The following is a 20,037-nucleotide window of genomic DNA, read 5'->3' on the forward strand; positions in this document are numbered from 1 at the left end:
GGCAATAACCCCCGGATGTTCTACAGTCTCCTCCGGAGTTGGAGTCGTCCTAGTTTCTCCGGGAAAGCATGTAATACCTCGAGCCTATTCGCTAACGGGTCCATGTTCCAACAATGTGGCCGAGTACAACGCGCTTCTCATTGGACTCAGTTTCGCCAAAGAGCTGGGGGTCGAATATCTTGAAGCTTTCGGAGATTCGCAGCTAATAGTCAACCAAGTCCGTGGAGAGTATGAAGTCAGGAACCAAGACCTGATACCGTATCACCAGGAGGCCATCAAAATGGCGGAATCCTTTGAGGAATTCTTCATTGAATACATCCCTCGCCTCCAGAACGCTTATGCAGATGCACTGGCGGCACTAGCAGTGTCCCTCGCACGACCGCCTGAAACAGAGTTGCTAGTCACAGTAAGATCGCATCAACTCTTCGTACCCCTATACAATATGGGTACCGATGAAGAAGAAGATGATAGGGGCCCAAACACCAAGGAGGTGAACTCAACTCAAATCGGGTCTGAGTCCCGAGATTGGCGCTTTCCTATCATTGACTACGTCCAATATGGCATCTTGCCGGAGGATGTAAAAGAAAAAGAATCTATTCGCCGAAGAGCACCACGGTTCTTTTACAATATCGAGACCCGTACGTTATACCGCCGGGGGTATGACGATTTGCTCCTCCGATGCCTTTCGAACGAAGAAGCAAAAGAAGTGCTTAAGGAAGCGCACGAAGGAGAATGCGGTGCGCATCAACCTGGTCCCAAGCTATATGATCGAATCAGAAGAATGGGATATTATTGGCCAACAATGGTACGTGACGCAATCGAATATGCACGAGAATGTCACGCCTGTCAAGTGCATGCAAATTATATGCACCAACCGCCAGAACGATTACACACATCAACCACATCCTGGCCATTCGAGACTTGGGGTATGGACATTGTCGGTCCAATTTTTCCCCCTTCAGTCAAAGGTGATCGGTTTATTCTCGCTATCACTGACTACTTTTCAAAGTGGGCTGAGGCGATTCCGCTTAAGGAAGTGAAGACAAACAACGTCATCAACTTCATCAAGCATCATGTCATATACCGACACGGCGTGCCGAGACGGATCATCCACGATAACGGTCCACAGTTCATAAGCAACGCTTTCATCAGGTTTTGTGATAAATTCAAGATCGAGGATGTATCGTCAACAGCGTATTATCCAGCTGCAAACGGATTAGCTGAAGCTTTCAATAAGACGATCATTAAGATCCTGTCTAAGCTCGTGAAGACCAACAAACGAGACTGGGACGATAAACTTGGGGAGGCACTCTGGGCTTATCGCACCACCATACGCACTCCTACGGGAGCTACTCCGTACTCGTTAGTATATGGATGCGAAGCGGTGCTACCTTTGGAAATTCAAATTCCCTCCCTTCGGATCGCTCTCGCAACGGAGATGACGACCGAAGAACAACATCAGAAGCGTCTCGAAGAGCTCGAGAGGCTGGATGAAAAGCGCTTGGAAGCTCAACAACATATCGAATTCTACCAGGCTAGGATGTCAAGGGCTTTTGACAAAAGAGTCCGCCGAAGAAGCTTCAAGGAAGGAGATCTGGTCCTCGCTGCTCGCCGACCAATAATTCTCACCTCCAAGAAGAAAGGTAAATTCGAACCCAAATGGGAAGGACCGTTTATAATAGACACAGTCTATTCAAACGGCGCATATCGCCTGATTACTCAAGAAGGCGCCAGGCAATTAATGCCAATAAATGGGAAGTTCCTGAAAAAGTACTATCCCTAGTACATTCAGGATAACCCATTTACCGGGAAGTTCCTCGAAGAATATTACACTCAATATTCTAGAGGATAACCCAAAAACATCTTTACCACCAAAATCTTTCACTGATCAAGTCCAACTGGCGGTGAATCCACAAAAATGTTTATCCGGCCCTCTTGATTCCGTCCATGAACAAGAAGTCCATTTTCAGTTCGGAGTCCCCTTTCGATAAACGAAAGAACTCCCCTCCTTTCTCTTTGGTTAAACTTTTTTATAGTTATAATCAAAGTTGAAATTTCGCTTCGATAAACGAAGAATTCATCTTTCGATCAGATAACCAATCCTATAAAAGGTAAGTTTATCTAGATCTTCCAGATTCTCGGAGTGGACACCCCACTTCTAGTTTCTTCCTCGCTGGAAATAGAATATAAAATTCTTCCTTTCCAGGATCAGGGAATAGAATATAAAATTCTTCCTTCCTTGTTTTCGGGTTCGCCTTCACCCTAAAAGAAGACCGGGAAATAGAATATAAAATTCTGCCTTTCCCGCATCGATCTTTTCCGAAATTTATCAATTTAGGATTCATCCTAGGAAGTTTATCCCGAATCCTAAGCAGGGATAAGTCTGCGCCTGACACGCGCTGCCGGTTAGTTCTTAACCGTTTAAAAAGAACACCCGTTCACATATTCGACATTGTGACAGGTTGTTATTAATAACACCAGAATCCATGCCTTACACGCATGGGGAATTTCATCCTGAATCCTAAGAAAGGATATGCCGACGCCTAACACGCGTCGCCGGTTTAGTCTTTTTCCGAACAAAAAGACACCAGAGTCCGATTCTGGGGTATTTTATCCCGAAGCCTAAGTAGGGATAAAGTCAACGTCTAATACGTGTTGCCGGGTAGCCTATTCCCGTAACAATGGGGAAGCCTATGTATTCAACATCATAGCACAAAGTCTAAGAGAATTCACTCTCTTAGCACAACGTTACATGCGGAACGGATTTAGACAATCCGCATGCTAGCCCGACTCAAACGGTAGTCGGTAAAGGCTAATCAAACCCGTTGAAGGCTGGGGGTTAGCCAAAAAATCCTAAAGTCAACACCTAACACGTGTCGCCGGGTAGCCTATTCCCATAACAATGGCGAAGTCTACATATTCGAAGTTGTAGCAGTCGCCGGTTTAGTCTTTTACCAATTGAAAAAGACACCAGAGTTCGATTCTGGGGTATTTTATCCCGAAGCCTAAGTAGGGATAAGTCAGCGTCTAATACACGTTGCTGGGTAGCCTATTCCCATAACAATAGCGAAGTCTACGTATTCAATATCGTAGCACTAAGAGCGTTAATTCTCTTAGCACAACGTCACATGCGGAACGGATTTACATAATCCGCATGCTAGCCCGACTCAAACGGTAGTCGGTAAAGGCTCATCAAACCCGTTGATGGCTGAGAATTTGCCAAAAAATTCTATAAATGCGAGTCATTGACGCATCAACTTTATGAGTTGGTCTTGGGACCTGAGCAACATACGACGTTCAAAACCCTAAGGTCTACGCCGGACAACGCGTAACCTTAGATCAACGCCAGTCAACGCGTTGCAAGCAAAAAGGTCAACGTACGACGGTCAAAACCCCAGGGTCAACGCCGGTCAACGCGTAACCCTGGGTCAACGCCAATCAATGCGTTGCAACGAAAGAATGAACACTCCGAAAAGTATACGAGTATAAACTGCTTCTTAATACTCCAATAAGGTATATGAGTATAAACTGCTTCTTAAATACTCCGAAAAGTATACGAGTATAAACTGCTTCTTAAATACTCCGAAAAGTATACGAGTATAAACTGCTTCTTAAATACTCCGAAAAGTATACGAGTATAAACTGCTTCTTAATACTCCGAAAAGTATACGAGTATAAACTGCTTCTTAATACTCCGAAAAGTATACGAGTATAAACTGCTTCTTAAATACTCCGAAAAGTATACGAGTATAAACTGCTTCTTAATACTCCGAAAAGTATACGAGTATAAACTGCTTCTTAATACTCCGAAAAGTATACGAGTATAAACTGCTTCTTAAATACTCCGAAAAGTATACGAGTATAAACTGCTTCTTAATACTCCGAAAAGTATACGAGTATAAACTGCTTCTTAATACTCCGAAAAGTATACGAGTATAAACTGCTTCTTAATACTCCGAAAAGTATACGAGTATAAACTGCTTCTTAATACTCCGAAAAGTATACGAGTATAAACTGCTTCTTAATACTCCGAAAAGTATACGAGTATAAACTGCTTCTTAATACTCCGAAAAGTATACGAGTATAAACTGCTTCTTAATACTCCGAAAAGTATACGAGTATAAACTGCTTCTTAATACTCCGAAAAGTATACGAGTATAAACTGCTTCTTAATACTCCGAAAAGTATACGAGTATAAACTGCTTCTTAATACTCCGAAAAGTATACGAGTATAAACTGCTTCTTAATACTCCGAAAAGTATACGAGTATAAACTGCTTCTTAATACTCCGAAAAGTATACGAGTATAAACTGCTTCTTAATACTCCGAAAAGTATACGAGTATAAACTGCTTCTTAATACTCCGAAAAGTATACGAGTATAAACTGCTTCTTAATACTCCGAAAAGTATACGAGTATAAACTGCTTCTTAATACTCCGAAAAGTATACGAGTATAAACTGCTTCTTAATACTCCGAAAAGTATACGAGTATAAACTGCTTCTTAATACTCCGAAAAGTATACGAGTATAAACTGCTTCTTAATACTCCGAAAAGTATACGAGTATAAACTGCTTCTTAATACTCCGAAAAGTATACGAGTATAAACTGCTTCTTAATACTCCGAAAAGTATACGAGTATAAACTGCTTCTTAATACTCCGAAAAGTATACGAGTATAAACTGCTTCTTAATACTCCGAAAAGTATAATCTTTCTTTACTTTTATTTGATTTTCATTGTAACCGGATCTTATAAAAAGACCGGATCTTTTGTAACCGATAAACTGTTGTAAAAGAGAACAATGAATTCAACAAAGAAAGACACAGTTTTTCCCGCGAACAGAGAGCTCGTCCGACGTATGGGATGAGGCCTTCCTTCTTCTATCTCTTCTTCGGAAGCTGCACCTAGGATTTCACCACATATATTGTTAGGATAAGTGCATATAACTCGCACTCTTGCCTTCCTCAGAGCCGGCGAAGGCTTAGGTAAGCTAGGCAGGCGAGCATGAGCATCTAATACTAACTCAAATAATTCTAAAGAGAGAGGATCCGACAGACCTGTTTCCAGCTCCTCGTGGTCACTGCCGGCTTCAGTCTCATGCCCACCCACAATCTTAGTTTTCGGGATCTTATCACTAGAGGTAGAGGTAGCTTCTTTTTGCTTCCCTGGTCAGAAACACCCGCATGCTCTTTTCCTCTTCTTTTTTGGAATCCAGCCTCATACACCATCCGAGTGGCAATCCGAGTGGCCTCTTTGGCCGCTAACTCTGCAATCGGTCAGACGGGCACAGATTCGTTCGTCGCCAGAAGCCACCGACATTGTAGGAACATCAGGTCTAATTTACGCTCAGCACCGGGAAGTTTGAACTTGGCACCAGTGCAGCCGGTTATGCTTCAGAACCAGGCCCTAGCCCCATCTATTAAGCCACCACGAGTTCAGAGTTGTTGATTCGGATTCCCAATTTAAATCTGATCGTACCTGAGATGTTGGGCGAATCGACATGGTAGGTATGGCTCTATATAACAACGGTTTTGTACCCGAAAGATCATGTAGTCTGGCCGAATGTTGATCTACCAATCAAAACAACCAGCATCAAGACCAGTCTGATGTGTCCCTAACCTCTCCATGTCAACCAATGAGTCACCGTGTTGACCCGAAAACCACGAGAAGCAGGTCGAGAGAGCCCAACACTTCTGATTCCGAAGTTGTCTTTTAATTTCTGCGAACCCTCGGCCTTTCCATTTACAATTTTCTATTAATTGGAGAAAGAGAACTGATGGATCTGCAGAAGTTAGGGCCGACATCATATTTGATCAATGTAGTACGAACCAGGCCATCAAATAGGTATAGGGGAGCTCTGCTTTTGTGAGAGGAATCTGGGCTGACGGCTGACTTCCCCCTTGAGTGAACACACTCACGATCTGACGAAGCCCTTGGTAAATATTCACGACCATCGCTGGAAGAATAGATAAATTCTTTCGATGAGCAAGTAAGATCGCAGGATAAAGGACTTCCAGAGGTAGAGCGTCGGTGGATTGGAACGGCACCACGTATTTTTTTAACCAAAGAGCGAGGTAGCCGACAAGCAACCTCATGGGCTGGATCGGCTTCATCGCTTGCCATAAATATGTGTGGAACTTGGTTCCAGCAGGAAAGCCACCTTCAACGCCAGCTGTAGTAAAGGACTGAGCATTGGACTTTTGAATTAGCTCATTCACTTCTGAACGAGTCAACGGTGTCAGTCCACATATTGCCTCACCCAGACTGCTATCCATATTCTTGAACAAATAATCCACAAACTTCTTCAGACTTATTTGTGGTCGCGTCTTCTTGGATAGAGGATCAGCACCTGCCAAGGCTATGTGGTAGTGGCAGGTGAGATCCCAGAAAGTGTCATAGCGATCGGGCGTCTGCAACTTTAGCTGTCGTAGCTCCCGATCAGAAGGAAAATATTCTTGATAGATCATACTACCCATTGGGAGGCCTGACACCTTATGCATCTCGTGTAACGCCAACCCTAACTCCCCATGCTTGGTCTAGAATGTGTTGGTATCAGGATTGTAAATCTCCAATAGTGCCAGGAAGTGGGGAACACTTATTGTTAGTCCATAAGTAGTGGTGCGGACCGCTTCATATAAACCACTCCCCTTCAACTCGACCTCGAACCGATTTAGGATCTAATGGCTTAAGCGGGTCCATCAAAGCTTATCAGACGAGTGTGTTGGCCTCTTTGTTTTGATAATGTTTAACAAATAATTTACCACTAATATTGTTTATCTAGTATTTGTATATTTCTATTTATTATAGATAAACAACGAGTTGGAGGTTGGATGGATTGCGCCATAACGGTCATATCAAATGGAGGTTGGCGGATATAGTGGTTGAAACAATGCAATTCAAGTTTAAGATCCAAGTTCAAGCTTTATCCGCAAGATTACCAAGTCAAGCTATTGAAGATCAAGATCAAGCTTGGGTAATTTAGTTTAGGTTTTATATTATGTGTGTTAGTACCTTAAGCTCAATCATATATACACACACATTTTAGTTTTGGTTTCTATGTATATATATAGTTATATACATACATACATGATTTTATAGTTTTCATGTTCATACATACATGATTTTATAGTTTTCATGTTTATAAATATGAAATTACATTTTTCATATTTATTATTGTCTTTTGGTTTAGCTACATAGATATGAGACAACAAACAAATTTATTTATATTTTCATTTGTTTCATATTCTATTATGTTTCAGAATATATTGCATAGAATATGTAATTTTATAAAAATATTATATTCTCAGGTTTTGGACTTAACAATAATCATATACATCTTTTATTAAGTCCACAAAATCATTTTGTAATGTTTCAAAACATGGTTAAGCTAAAGTGTCAAAACTCATGTGTTTACATTTTCATGTTTTGGACTATTTTGCAAAATGATGATATATTTCATTTGGGAGGTCATTTTTGAAAACTAGTTTTTGTAGCATGTTTATTATCATGTCTACAATTATTTTCCAAAGTTTTACATTTTTCTAAATTTATTTGATATTTTTAAACAAGGTTTTAAAATCAGAAAAACTGTTTATAAACCTAGAATTTCGTATGTCAGTTTGCGGTCGACCATCACGGTCGACCGCCCATGAGTCCAGAGACTCAGTAAGTTTTTCAGAAGCTCGTGGTCGACCGTGACAGTCGACCGAATACAGTCCAGAGAGTTTCGCGGTCGACCGCCACGGTCGATCGTCTGTTGTCCAGAGCCAAACCCTGGCCTTTTTGTTGCTCGCGGTCGACCACGAGTTTTCCACGGTCGACCGCCGATCGCCCAACGACTCTATTTGTACAAAATCTGATTTCTGATTTTGTGGGTTGTTTGGTCTTTTGATTGGGGTTTTTGCTGTTGGTTTATCTTCCTATATAAACCCTCAAACCCCTCTCTACCATTGTAACTAATAAAATGTTTTAAACAAGTTTAAAAGAGTTTTTAACAAGGGTTTAAGTTTGGTTTAAAGTTTGTTTGGTTTGTGAAGTTTGTTTTACAAGTGGAGGAGATCATCTACATTGATTGAGCTTCATCTTAATCCATCTCTCCATCTTGTTTTTCAGAGAAGAATTTCTAAACTCATATCTAGCTTTACATTTGCATATTTGTTTTGATTATCATTCTTTAAAGCTAGTTTTTATATTGAGTTTAGATTTGATAACTTATTGTTACACACACCCACATTGAGCTTATTGTATTTATACATAGTATATTTGGGTTGGTGAGTGTTGTAACATTGAGTGTGAGCTTACATTGAGTTCTCATCTATTGTAGAGAACAAATCATTTATAATATTGTGAGATTGTAAAGTTTTCGATTAGCTAGAAAACCGAGTGTGAAGTGGAGATTTTCTCGAGGTGAGGAGCGGAGACGTAGGTCGTGGGGACCGAACTCCGTGAATGAAATTGTGAGTGTAAACGTTATTTGGGTGAGCGTAGAAAACCCAGTTGTGATAGTAGATTTCTCCCCGAGAGTGCTGAGCGGAGACGTATGACGGAAGGTCCGAACTCCGTGATTATTTACTTATGTTTGAGTTTGCTTTGGCGTTTTATTTGTGCTTAGTGTTTATTCATTCTTGTCGCCATTGTCTATTGCCCTATCACTTTTGTAGATTGTTTATTTCACCCTTGTGTTAGTTTATATATCATTGCATATTTTTCTCTATATATCTCATTGCTAGGATATTGCTCTTTGTTCATATTGTTTATCCTAGCTTATATATCTTGTTGTATTTCATACTTGCTAGGATAACTTGTTAATTAGTTTTAATTGGTATAAAATTAAATTAGATTAGCATAAGACCATAATCACTCCCCTCTATGGTCCAACAGAGTGCACCCAACCAAAACACCGGTGACCGGTTACTGGCATTTCTCGACCTAAATTCGCAAGTCGATTCTTCACAGTGTTGGCCACGGTAAAGACTTCACCCCTGGGCGGGTCATTCAATCCCAAGACCCCCGGATGTAACCTGATTATCCGATTCTGATCACTTGATCTAGGAATCGCGCCGTGGGTGACATATCCGCAATGAACGTGGTCGTGCTCCTCCATTAACACCCACAACATTTCCCGCGGGACAGCCTGACATTGAAGTTCTGTGAGTGAGCAGTGACGGGGAATTAGAGGAAGGTATAGAGGCCCGCCATCATCATGATGCAGTCATTTTGGCTTCTAAAGACACAGCAGCTGGATCTTCAGTAGAATCGCTGAACATATACTCTGGCTTCCTCAACGGATGTGTGGAACTTGGGTCCTTTACTAAAGGCACATCAGTAATCAGTTCCTTCCATATTAATTGCTGAAGTTCGTCTGGTGCATCCGAAGCAAATTGAGGGGCTGTCGGTACAGGGATAGGTTCGTCAGTGGTGGCGTAGGCCTCACTAGAGCGACCTTCCACTCCGAGAGCATTGAGTTCCATCGAGGGAAAATTAACTGAGGTAAAACGATGTACGATATTGACACAGTCATAAATACCTATGTTAAGACAGTATAAGCGTTGAACTCATCTCACGAGCTATAAGATAGAGTCAAGACCTTATAAAGGGTGAGACGATCTCAATCACATCATGCACATAAAGGACAAGGCATGTTACCGTGCAGATAACGCGATAACATACCCTAGCCCACGTAACGCGACACAACATGAGATCGCCCCATGTCTTAAAACATGTTTCGACCAAGCGAAACACATTTCGTGAAGCGTCCACTCCCGCGAGGGAGAGTGGCGGCTCTTCCCAATTACCTTGCCGAAAAGAGTAAAATGGGGACATCATGCAGGATCTATATTCATAACGAATTTTGGCTAAAAGAAAATAAAAGAGCTAATTAACTAGGCGAGACGATTAAGAACTATGTTATACATATGAAGTACGGGATATATCATCACATGAATAACGTGATAATATACCCGCCCTCCGGAATATAGCGCAGTAGAAAATCGGCCCAAGTTAATTTAGACATGCCTCGACCAAGCGAAATAAGTCTTATGAAGCGTCCACTCCCACGAAGGAGAGTGGTGGCTCTTCCTAATTACCTCACCAAGGAGAACAAAGTGGGAATGCAACATGTAGAATGATATATTGAGTTCATGAATAAAAAGAAACAATGAAGTTATACCCGTGCAAGTAAAGGGCATCGCGTCGGGCGACTGAGTCGCCGAACGACTTCTAGGAACACGGGATCTCTTAGGCGACATATCTGCAACAAAGAGGTAATAATTTGATTACGCCAGAAATTGAGGAATAGCAAGCTAATACAAATGGAAAATGGCACTATTCTACGAAATGGGATTTATCATTAAAAATCCGATTAAACCTACATAGTGGGCCTAATACAGAGTCAGTTTCAACCTACGATAGCTCGTGCAACAGACTATAGCAGAATTTTAGAATTCCAGCCAAATATCTCGGAGTTTCAGTTCAAGACATGTACGTGGCCAAAAAGGAAACATAGACGTGCCTACAAATCATGCTATCGTGTACACTAAAAGCCCCGATATGGTAGCTATCATGCAGGGTTCCGGATTCAAATTATATAGATGTTCGTAATGGAAATCAAGGCCCGAGAAATTTCAGTCACAACCAAGTGTGTGACACCAAAACCCCCAAAGCCAGAGTTTCGGCCAGGTTATGCATCCAAGGTAAGTCGAGGGTATCAGTCCTTATCTACAGTCAAAACTAAGGCCTCGATTCTCGTTCCAAGTTTACATGCAAGTTAAATCCACCCCAAATCGAATGCATGAAACACTCTGGATTCCTTTCAAAGCCAGATTCATTCAAACATTCTTACATAGCCAAGCACAAATTCAAGAATCAAGTGCTCGGGTCTCGAATGGTATCGAACAAACCAAGAATTGGGTTTCAAATAGGCAACCAGACAACAACTCTTACAAGTCTAAGAGTCAGAATCAAACCAATATCCGCGGTCAAGCACCTCAAGTTCAGTTCTCATTAAAATTAAACTTTAGTTTCAATTATTCTCCAAAATTGAGAATTAAAGGATTGAATTCAACTGAAATTAGGAATAAGGGAGTGTGAGTTATCCTGAATCAGAGAAAATAAGCTCGATGGGGAAAGGAACACAGATTCGCTCAAGAAGAATCAACAACAACTAGCTCGAATGCAACCAAATCCACAACACCTAGGTCAAAAGAAAAAGAGGTTTTCTCTCATTTGTTCATTCTTAAATCAAAGAATGAAGGAAGCAGAGGAGATATACCTAAAACGCAAGGATAGGATGGGCTCCGTAGCACAAATCCTGTCACTGGCCTTAAGAACTGGAGATCAAAAGCCGAAACCCTAGCCCTCAAAAGCTGATTAAAACTGACGACCACGAGTTTTGAAGAAGCAAAGAGAAAAGGAGAGAAGGCTTCTTGAAAAAAGAAAGAAGGAGAGAACCGTTCTCGAGGAAATGGCTCGGAAGAAATTTGAAACGACAAAGAAGAGAAGGAAGAAGAAGTGAAAAGAGCCCTCAACTGAACCAAACTTAGTTCGAACCGACCCGAACCAAGCCAAGTCAAACCGAACCAAGTCTTGAATCAACTCAAGAACTTTTGTGCTGGCTCGCACACATGCGAGTCACCAAATGGTGACTCGTACACATGCGAGTCACCAAATAGTAACTCACCCATGCGAGTCACCAAATGGTGACTCACACACATGCGAGACACCATTTACTGGCTCGCATGTGTGATAAATTGTTTGGCCAATTTACGGGTATTCTAACCTATTTTCGAGTATTTTCAACATATACGGGACCCGTATTCCTACTCCAATGGGTATATGAGTCTAAATTATTTCCTACCTTTACCGGAAAGTTTCTGAAGAATATCATTCAGAATATTCTTAAGGATAACCCAGCAAAACTCCCATGAGTATACGAGTATAAACTGGTCCTCCTAACTCCAACGTCTTAAGAGTTTAAACTTTGTAGACTCCAGTTAACGTACGAGTATAAACTGTGTTAACACAGGTCAACGCACCGATGACTTCGCCAAAACAAAACTACGGATATGAATTCTGACGAAGATGATCAGTTCAAAGTCAACTCGATGGCACGAGCTAAGTTCAGAAACTTACACACCAGTCTCAGTTCAAGACTTCAACAGCGCTCAGACGATAAACGCAGTACCGAAAGAACTTTATCTATTCGATAAAATACTAAGTAGATTAAAGACTGAAGAAGCTAAGAGCGGAAACCAATTACAGGTCTTGTCATACTGATTGAAGGTTGGGTCTATCATGTTAAAAGTATTCCAGGCTCTTCTATAAAAAAACGAGACTGAAACACTTTGGAGGGGGGTATCTGTAAGCGTCAAAAATTGCCTATGGGTTCCCACACATAGCTCAAAACAAAGAGAACATGATGAACGACATCATCCGAGTCAAAGAAGTTTATCTGACGACGATGAAACACATGAAGGGAATCGGTAAAAGCGCGCAAGTCAACAAATTAACAAAACACGTGTAAAGGGGAAAGCAAGTGAACCGAAGGAAATGCAAACAGCCAAAAGAGTCAAAAAGATATAACAACTGGCCAGAAGACTTGCACAGCTCCGAGTCACCAAATGGTGACTCGCGTACCTCCGAGTCACCATGATTATTTGGGCCTCCCAAATTCCCAAAACACGGATTTCGATATTTTATTAGAATTCTTTCGTCTCAGGACCTCCCTAACTGTTCTGAAGCTATCCTTAAGGGCGCCTAGGCGGTTATCAACTGCAGATGACATCAAAACACTTGATCTTATCAGAAAACACGGTGACAAAAGCCTATAAATAGAAGCTTAGGGTCTTCAGTTGAGAGGATCTAAAATCTGAGGGCGGGGTGTTGTCTAATTGAATAGTAAACCACGAATTTCAAAGGAGAATTGGTAGATCTTGGCAAGCTTTTTCATAAAGAAAAAGCCTTTGAAAGATTTGAGATTTTCTCCCCCTCCTTCCTCCGGATCAAACCTTGTTTTGATCTCGAGAAGAGCCACAATCTCGTTTGGTCGTGATTGTCGTGATTGTCGTTACTGCGATTGTTTTCTTCATGAAGCAAGAGCATAATTACACTTGTCAACCGGATCTGATCCGTAGTGGTGCACGGACTAACTCGTCCCTGGGACAAGCAAAGATCCCACACAAAGCAACAGGAGATAAACTACTGCTACGTTTTGTTTCATAAAGTTATAATCTTTACTTTTCTCATTATAAGAAGATCTTATAAAAAGATTAACTCAAACTTGTAATCGATAAATGGTGTAACAGGTTCTACAGCAATGAAAAAGACAACTTTTCACGAAAACAGGGGCCTTCCCAGTTAGGAGCTAGTTTGCCTCGTCTGGTGTCTTTGTCAAAGATTGCTTTACGAAGGACTAGGTCTTCAGCGTTGAATCTTCTTAGAGGAATTTTGCTATTGTAGTGGCGCGCGATTCGTTGTTGGTTGATGACATATGTTTTGAGTGCTTTCTCTCTGGTTTCTTCTAAGAGGTCGAGGTTGACTCGAAGTCCTACCAAGTTCACGCCTTCATCAAAGTGTCGTAGCCGAATGGTCGGCATACCCACTTCGACCGGAGTAATTGCCTCAGCCTCATATGTCAACTTAAAGGAAGTTTCCCCTGTTGAATTCTTATGGGTTGTGCGGCATGACCATAGGATACTCGGTAACTCCTCCACCTATCATCCTAGGACGGTATCCACCTTCTTCTTTAATGCTTGAAGAATGCATTTGTTGGCAGCTTCTGCGAGTCCATTTGATTTTGGGTGAGCAACTGAAGCGAACTTGAGGTGAATGTTGTATTCTTCATAAAAATCTCGGAAACCCCTACTATTGAATTGGATGCCATTATCGGTAATGAATGACTGAGGCACACCGAAACGACAAATAATGGATTTTTATACGAAGTTTGTGATATTGCTCTCACTGATCTTAGCCAGTGGTTCGGCCTCGATCCATTTGGTGAAGTAATCAATTGCCACTATAAAGAATTTTCTCTGTCCTGAAGCCATAGGAAGAGGTCCTAACAAATCTAAGCCCCATTAGGCAAAAGGTATAGGGCTCAAAATAGGAGTCAACTTAGTTGCGGCGGGTTGAGGAATGGATGAAAAGAATTGACACCTTTGACAATGAGATACTAGCTTCATTGACTCGGCTAGGATAGTCGGCTAATAATAACCCTGGCGAATGATTTTTTGTGCTAGGGTTCGAGCCCGTGTATGATTCCTGCATATACATTCATGGATCTCTCTAAGCACATAGAGAGCTTCCGGTGGTCGCAGACATCGCAAGTAGGGTCCTATACTGCTGCCAACATAGGACATTCGATAAAGTTGGTTCTCAATGATAAGGTAGCGGCGAGAATTCCTTAACAGACGCTTGGCTTCAACTCGATCTTCAGGCAAAACATCTTGTGTTAGATAAAGGATAATGGGATCTAGCCAACAAGGTGATATAGGTTCTTGTGTCTCCATAAGGATCTTTAATGTCTTCAAGATACCGGGGTGCTCCAGTGTGTCCGTATAGACAGGTCTAGAGCAAATTCCCAAATTCGTTGATCCCATTTTGGAGAGGGCATCTGTTCGAGCATTAAGGGCTCAGGGAACTTGAACTATCTTGGATTCCAATAAGGATGTTAGAAGTTCTTTGGCGACTCAAAGATATATGGCCATCCTTGGGTCTTTAGCAGCATAGTGTCTGTTGATTTGATTGACAATTAATTAGGAGTCGGCTAGAATGTAAAGGCATTCGGCTTTCAAAGCTCGTGCCACTTGGAGGCTGGTGAGTAGAGCTTCATACTCGGCTTCGTTGTTCGAGGTCAAGAATTTAAAGGAAATGGAATGCTCATATATCAACCCATCGGGACTTCGTATGACCACTCCTGCTACACTGCCCGCCTCTCTAGAGGATCCATCTATTTGTAGTAGCCACCATGAGTCATATTCGGGTGAATCGTATTCTAGAGCATGACAAGTTAGAGGGATCGCCTGGCGTTCTGGGGATGAAGGTTGAGGAGGTGGCGCAAGTACTTCTAGTTCATCATTTTAGGGAGTTGATTCGATCAAGAAGTCGGCCAAAGCTTGAGCTTTAATAGCTATCCACGGTTCAAATTGGACATCATGCTCGCTAAGCTCAACCGCCCAGGAAACCATTCTTCCTGATGTGGTAGGACTTCCCAAAGCTTTCTTTAAGGGTAGGCTTGTTCTGACAATAATGGGGTGAGCCTAGAAATAAGGACGGAGTCTTCTAGCCATATGGATGAGGGTAAAGGCAGCTTTATCTATAAAAGAATAATTGAGTTCGCTTGCTCGGAGGATTCGGCTCACATAATAGATGGGCTTTTGCGTATTTTCTTCCTCCCGAATAAGGACAGAACCAATTGCTTCAGAGGAGACGGCTAGGTATACAAACAAAGTCTCCCCTCTCATAGGTTAACTCAACAATGTCTTTGCACTTAAGTAAGCTTTGAGATCTTGAAATACTGATTTGCATCCAGTCGTCCAGACTATACCCTCCTTTGAGATTTTGCTTACTCTTAATATTTTAAAGAAAGGGAGGCTTCTCTCGGTGGACTTGGACAAAAATCGATCTAGAGCTGCGACCCTCCCATTCAACCTCTGAATCTCTCTCAAAGTATGCGGCTCTGTGAGTCACTCTATTACATTAATCTTTTCAGGGTTGACCTTAATACCCCTTTGGGTAATCATGAATCTAAGAAATTTCCCTGATTGTACTCCAAAGGCACATTTAGCTGGGTTGAGCTTCATTCTATGTCGCCTTAGGGTTGAAAAGGTCTCGTCCAAATCTGAAATATGGGTAGACGCTTATTTGGATTTCACCAATAGATCATCCACATAAGCTTCAAGATTACGACTGATCTGATGTTGGAAGACCTTAGCTACGAGTCTTTGGTAGGTGGCTCCAGCATTCTTCAGTCCAAAGGGCATCATTTTGTAGCAGTACGTACCCACATTGGTGATAAAAGAAGTCTTCTCTTGATCATGTTTAGCCATGAAAATTTGATTGTAGCCAGAGAAAGCGTCCATGAAACTAAGCATTTCATGTCCCGCGTTCTCGACAACTAGCTAGTTGATTGAAGGCAGGGGATAACTATCTTTAGGACAATCTTTGTTAAGGTCGGTAAAATCTACACACATCCTCCATTTGTTTAGTGCTTTTTTTCACCAAGACTACATTGGCTAACCACTCTGGGTATTGGACCTCTCAGATAAAGTCAGCTTTCAAAAGCCTATTTACCTCGTCCACCGCCGCCTTCTGGCACTCTGGGCCGAGATGCCTCTTCTTCTGTCGAACTGGTTTGACATGTTTGTTCACGGCCAGTTCATGACACATTATCTCGGGGGGAACCCCTAGCATGTCGTCTGGTCTCCAAGCAAATACATCAGTATTTGCTTTTAGAAATTCCACCATAGCCCCTCTTAAGGGCTCAACTAATCCGGACCCAATCTTGATTGTCTTCATTCCTTCTTGATCAATAGGGACTTCATGGAGCTCTTCTACTGGCTCCGTCCTTGGTCCTTCTATTGTCTTCTCCAGTTGGAGATAAGTTTTTTCAATCGACATAGTGTCTTGGACACCCTTCCCCTTGATCGAGAGTAGATAGCAAGATCTAACTTCTCTTTGATTGCTCCGGGCTACTCCGACTCCATTTGGGGTCAGAAATTTGATAATCTGATGGTAAGTTGAGGGGATGGCTTGCAAGAGGTGGAGAGCGATTCGACCCAATATAACATTATGGGCTGACTTCAAATCCATTACCAGAAATTGGATTTGGATAGTGATTTGCCTAGGATATTCTCCTAATATAAATGGTAAAGTTATCATTCCCTCTGGTATGAGGGCATGGCTAGTGAAACCCACAAGTGGTCCTCTGCATGGGAGGAGGTGGGATTTGTCAATTCCCATCTGATTGAAGGCGCTAGTATATAAGACGCCCACTGAACTTCCGGTGTCGACCATAATTCGTTTCACCTGATATCCATTAATAACTGTGGTGATAACAAGAGGATCATCATGGGGCATCTCAACACCCTGTAGGTCATCATCAGTAAAAGATATGAGCTCTTCTATCCTCATTTTCTTGGGATCATGGCCGACTTGTAGCGTTCTTCTAGCATATCTCTTCCGCTCATTGTTGGATGACCCCCTAACTGTAGGACCACCGCTTATTACATTGATAAATCCTTTGTGAGTAGTCTCTTAGGGTTGTTCGTCTATTTGAGGTCGAGGCCGAGGCGCCGCAAGCGGGATCTCCTATCATTTTTGTTTAGGGCAGTATCCCTGTAATCTCTCCGGAAAGTGAGATTTCTTAAATATCCTCTCTCAATCAGATCCTCTATATCCCTCTTGAGGATTCGGCAATCATTAGTGAGGTGTCCGTGATCCCGATGGTAACGACAAAATTTCTTAGTGTCCCTGCTTCTAGGATCTGATAACATCTTTGGTGTAGGATCTTTGAGATATCCTTTCCTCTGGACCATAGACAATGCATTAGTAAGCGAGGTGTCTAAGATGGTTAGAGATTCCTTTGGTGCCGGATTTCTCTGCTGATTTTCCTATCCGAGTGATTAGGACGTGAAGTTGGCCTTTGGAGGATTCTTTTGCCATCCTAACCTTGGAGGACTTCTGGTCGGTTCAGGTGATAGAATTATTGATGGCGCTGTTGGAGGGTCTGATGGAACGGCCATGGTTGTTGGCGTTGTTGAAGTCGTGGCAATAGGAACCCATGCGTTCCTTTCTAAGGCCTTGTAAGCCCAGGCATCCTCCATGTCCATGTATCCATGGGCTTTAGTCATCAATTGTTCATAATTGGCGACTGGTTTCTTAGCGAGAGAGTCGGCCAATTCATTGTTCTGCAGGCCGGTAACGAGTGCCATCATGGCGACTATGCTTCCCGGGTTGTTGACTTCTAACCTCTTAGCTTGGAATATCTTGAAGTAGGCCCAGAGGCTCTCTTCTGGTCCCTGCCTCATTTGGATCAGCACATGAGGGGGGAGCTTCTGCTTGGTGTCAGCTAGAAAGTGGTGGATGAATTTTCAACTTAGCTGTCAAAAATTACTGATGGACCTTCTATCCAAAGCGTTCCACCAAAGTTTAGCACTTCCTGTGAGGGTGATAGGGAAGCACCGACAAAGGATTGCTTCAGAAACTTAGAGCATACTCATTATGTTGAAATAATTTTAAACATGCTCAGAAGGATCTCCTTCACCCGAGTATGTCCCTAAGTGGGGCATTTTGAACTTCTCAAATGAGCATTCCATTATCTCGTCCGAGAGTGGGGTATTCCCTCCAATTGTATCAGCGACCGGCATGTATACTCGATCGTAGGCGGAAGCTCTTGAAGTGGTAGATGAGGATGGGGAAGCGCGATGGTGGGGTGTCTTTAAGCCTGTTCCTCTGGCACGCCCTTCTGAAGGACTGGGACCGGAACTTTCATCATGGTTTTTTTGGATAAGGACAGGGACCGGAACTTTCATCATGAGGCGTCTTTAAGCCTGAGACGACTCTCCGTCTGCTTAGGGGGATTATGAGGAGTTTGTAGTGAGACATCTCGTTGCTGGGAAGGAGGTGCTCCTGATCGTTGGTCTCTAGAGGGTGGAGGTGGTACAGCAGCATGTGGCGGTGGTGGGATTCGCCACAGAACCTCGTTGGTCAAGACGGCAAATTACTCTTTAAGTGATAGGGAGAGTTGGTTCACCGCTTGTTCTAATTGATCCTAAGTAACATAGTTAGGTGACTGTCTTCGAGGTTGAGACTGCTCAAATCCTATATTAGAGCTGGCATTTTTTCTCAAAAAAAGAAAAGAGGCCCCACGGTGGGTGCCAAACTATTGATGTTAAATATCATAAAGCCAAATAAAGTCACGTAGTTTGCAAGGGGTCGCTTTCTTCTTCGACTTTATGCCTGATTTTGGACTTGGGATGATTGAGCAATCTGCACACAAAGAGTCGTAAAAGGGCGGGGATAAGTTCCCTCGTGGTACCTCTGACGATCAAGTCGGTTGATGAACTTGAGCTTGAGTGAAGTAATAGAACTATGTGTTCTTGTTTTTGTGTAGTGCATGCTCTTGAGGGTTTTAGATTGCGAACATCTAGCTATAGCGAATAGCATTTGCATTTATAGGGGATGTCGAGGGCAGATTGGACACTTCAGGAGTGTGTAGCAAGACGGTAGTGAGGCAGTGATGAGGAGTGAGTTGGAAAATAAGTCATCATTTGCTCCACACGTGTTGGTTTGTGGGTGGCGGGAGATCACTTCGGCAGTATTGGGAGCCAGCAGCCGACAAATCTTCAAGACTGTTGAGGACGGAGACATAATGATGATCATCAAAGACTAAACAATATTGAGAAGTGACGCTTATGCTGACAGGTTTGAGATAAGGGCAATCCTTTAGCTTCGTCGATAAACAAAGCCCATAGGGTCATATCTTTGAGTTGTTGACTCTCGTGTCGATCGACACCGCCTTTCGCGTCGACTCAAGAGTATCAGCATGTTCGGCTGGTTGGAATGTCATCTCGTCTCAGATAACAACCATCTCGAGTCGATATAAAGATGTCGACTCGTCTGGGAGGTCAGGATCTCTCATGTCGACTGTAAGAGCAGCCGACACCGACACTGGGGTGTCGGCTTGTTGGGCTGGTCAAGATGCTGACTCATCATGTCATATATTCGTGGAACAGATATGTCCCATAACAACAGTAATATTTCGTTCATGGTATTTTATGAAGTCTATCAATAATTAGGGACAAAATTCATACTTTCTTTTGTATCATTTTAGTCCACTTTTAATCAATCATCTTGGCTTATAAAGCTATTTTCAGATATTTTTCACTTTTGCAATGCTATATTTTCTCAGACAAGCTTCGTTTCATGTCGGTTTATATAAAAGGAAAATTCAAATTGGCTTTTGATTATATTTGTTTCATATCAATTCAATTATCAACATGATAGTTTATATTGGGTATAGCCTATTTAGACAAACATGAAA

General features: G+C 42.3%; 1 protein-coding gene across 1 annotated transcript; it reads right to left on the reverse strand.

The window, feature by feature from the left end:
* Window positions 1–16,253: 16,253 nt before the first annotated feature.
* LOC109827133 lies at window positions 16,254–17,126 on the reverse strand. The gene has a single exon (XM_020394092.1). It carries the CDS (start codon window positions 17,124–17,126, stop codon window positions 16,254–16,256), a length of 873 nt encoding a protein of 290 aa, XP_020249681.1.
* Window positions 17,127–20,037: the final 2,911 nt, after the last annotated feature.

This window comes from Asparagus officinalis, unplaced genomic scaffold (genome assembly GCF_001876935.1).
Source record: "Asparagus officinalis unplaced genomic scaffold, Aspof.V1 AsparagusV1_Un48, whole genome shotgun sequence".
NCBI lineage: Eukaryota > Viridiplantae > Streptophyta > Magnoliopsida > Asparagales > Asparagaceae > Asparagus > Asparagus officinalis.

Bases quoted from the DNA above. Each gene is read 5' to 3' on its own strand.
- LOC109827133 (XM_020394092.1), bottom strand. From the start codon at position 17,126: ATGAGGATAGAAGAGCTCATATCTTTTACTGATGATGACCTACAGGGT.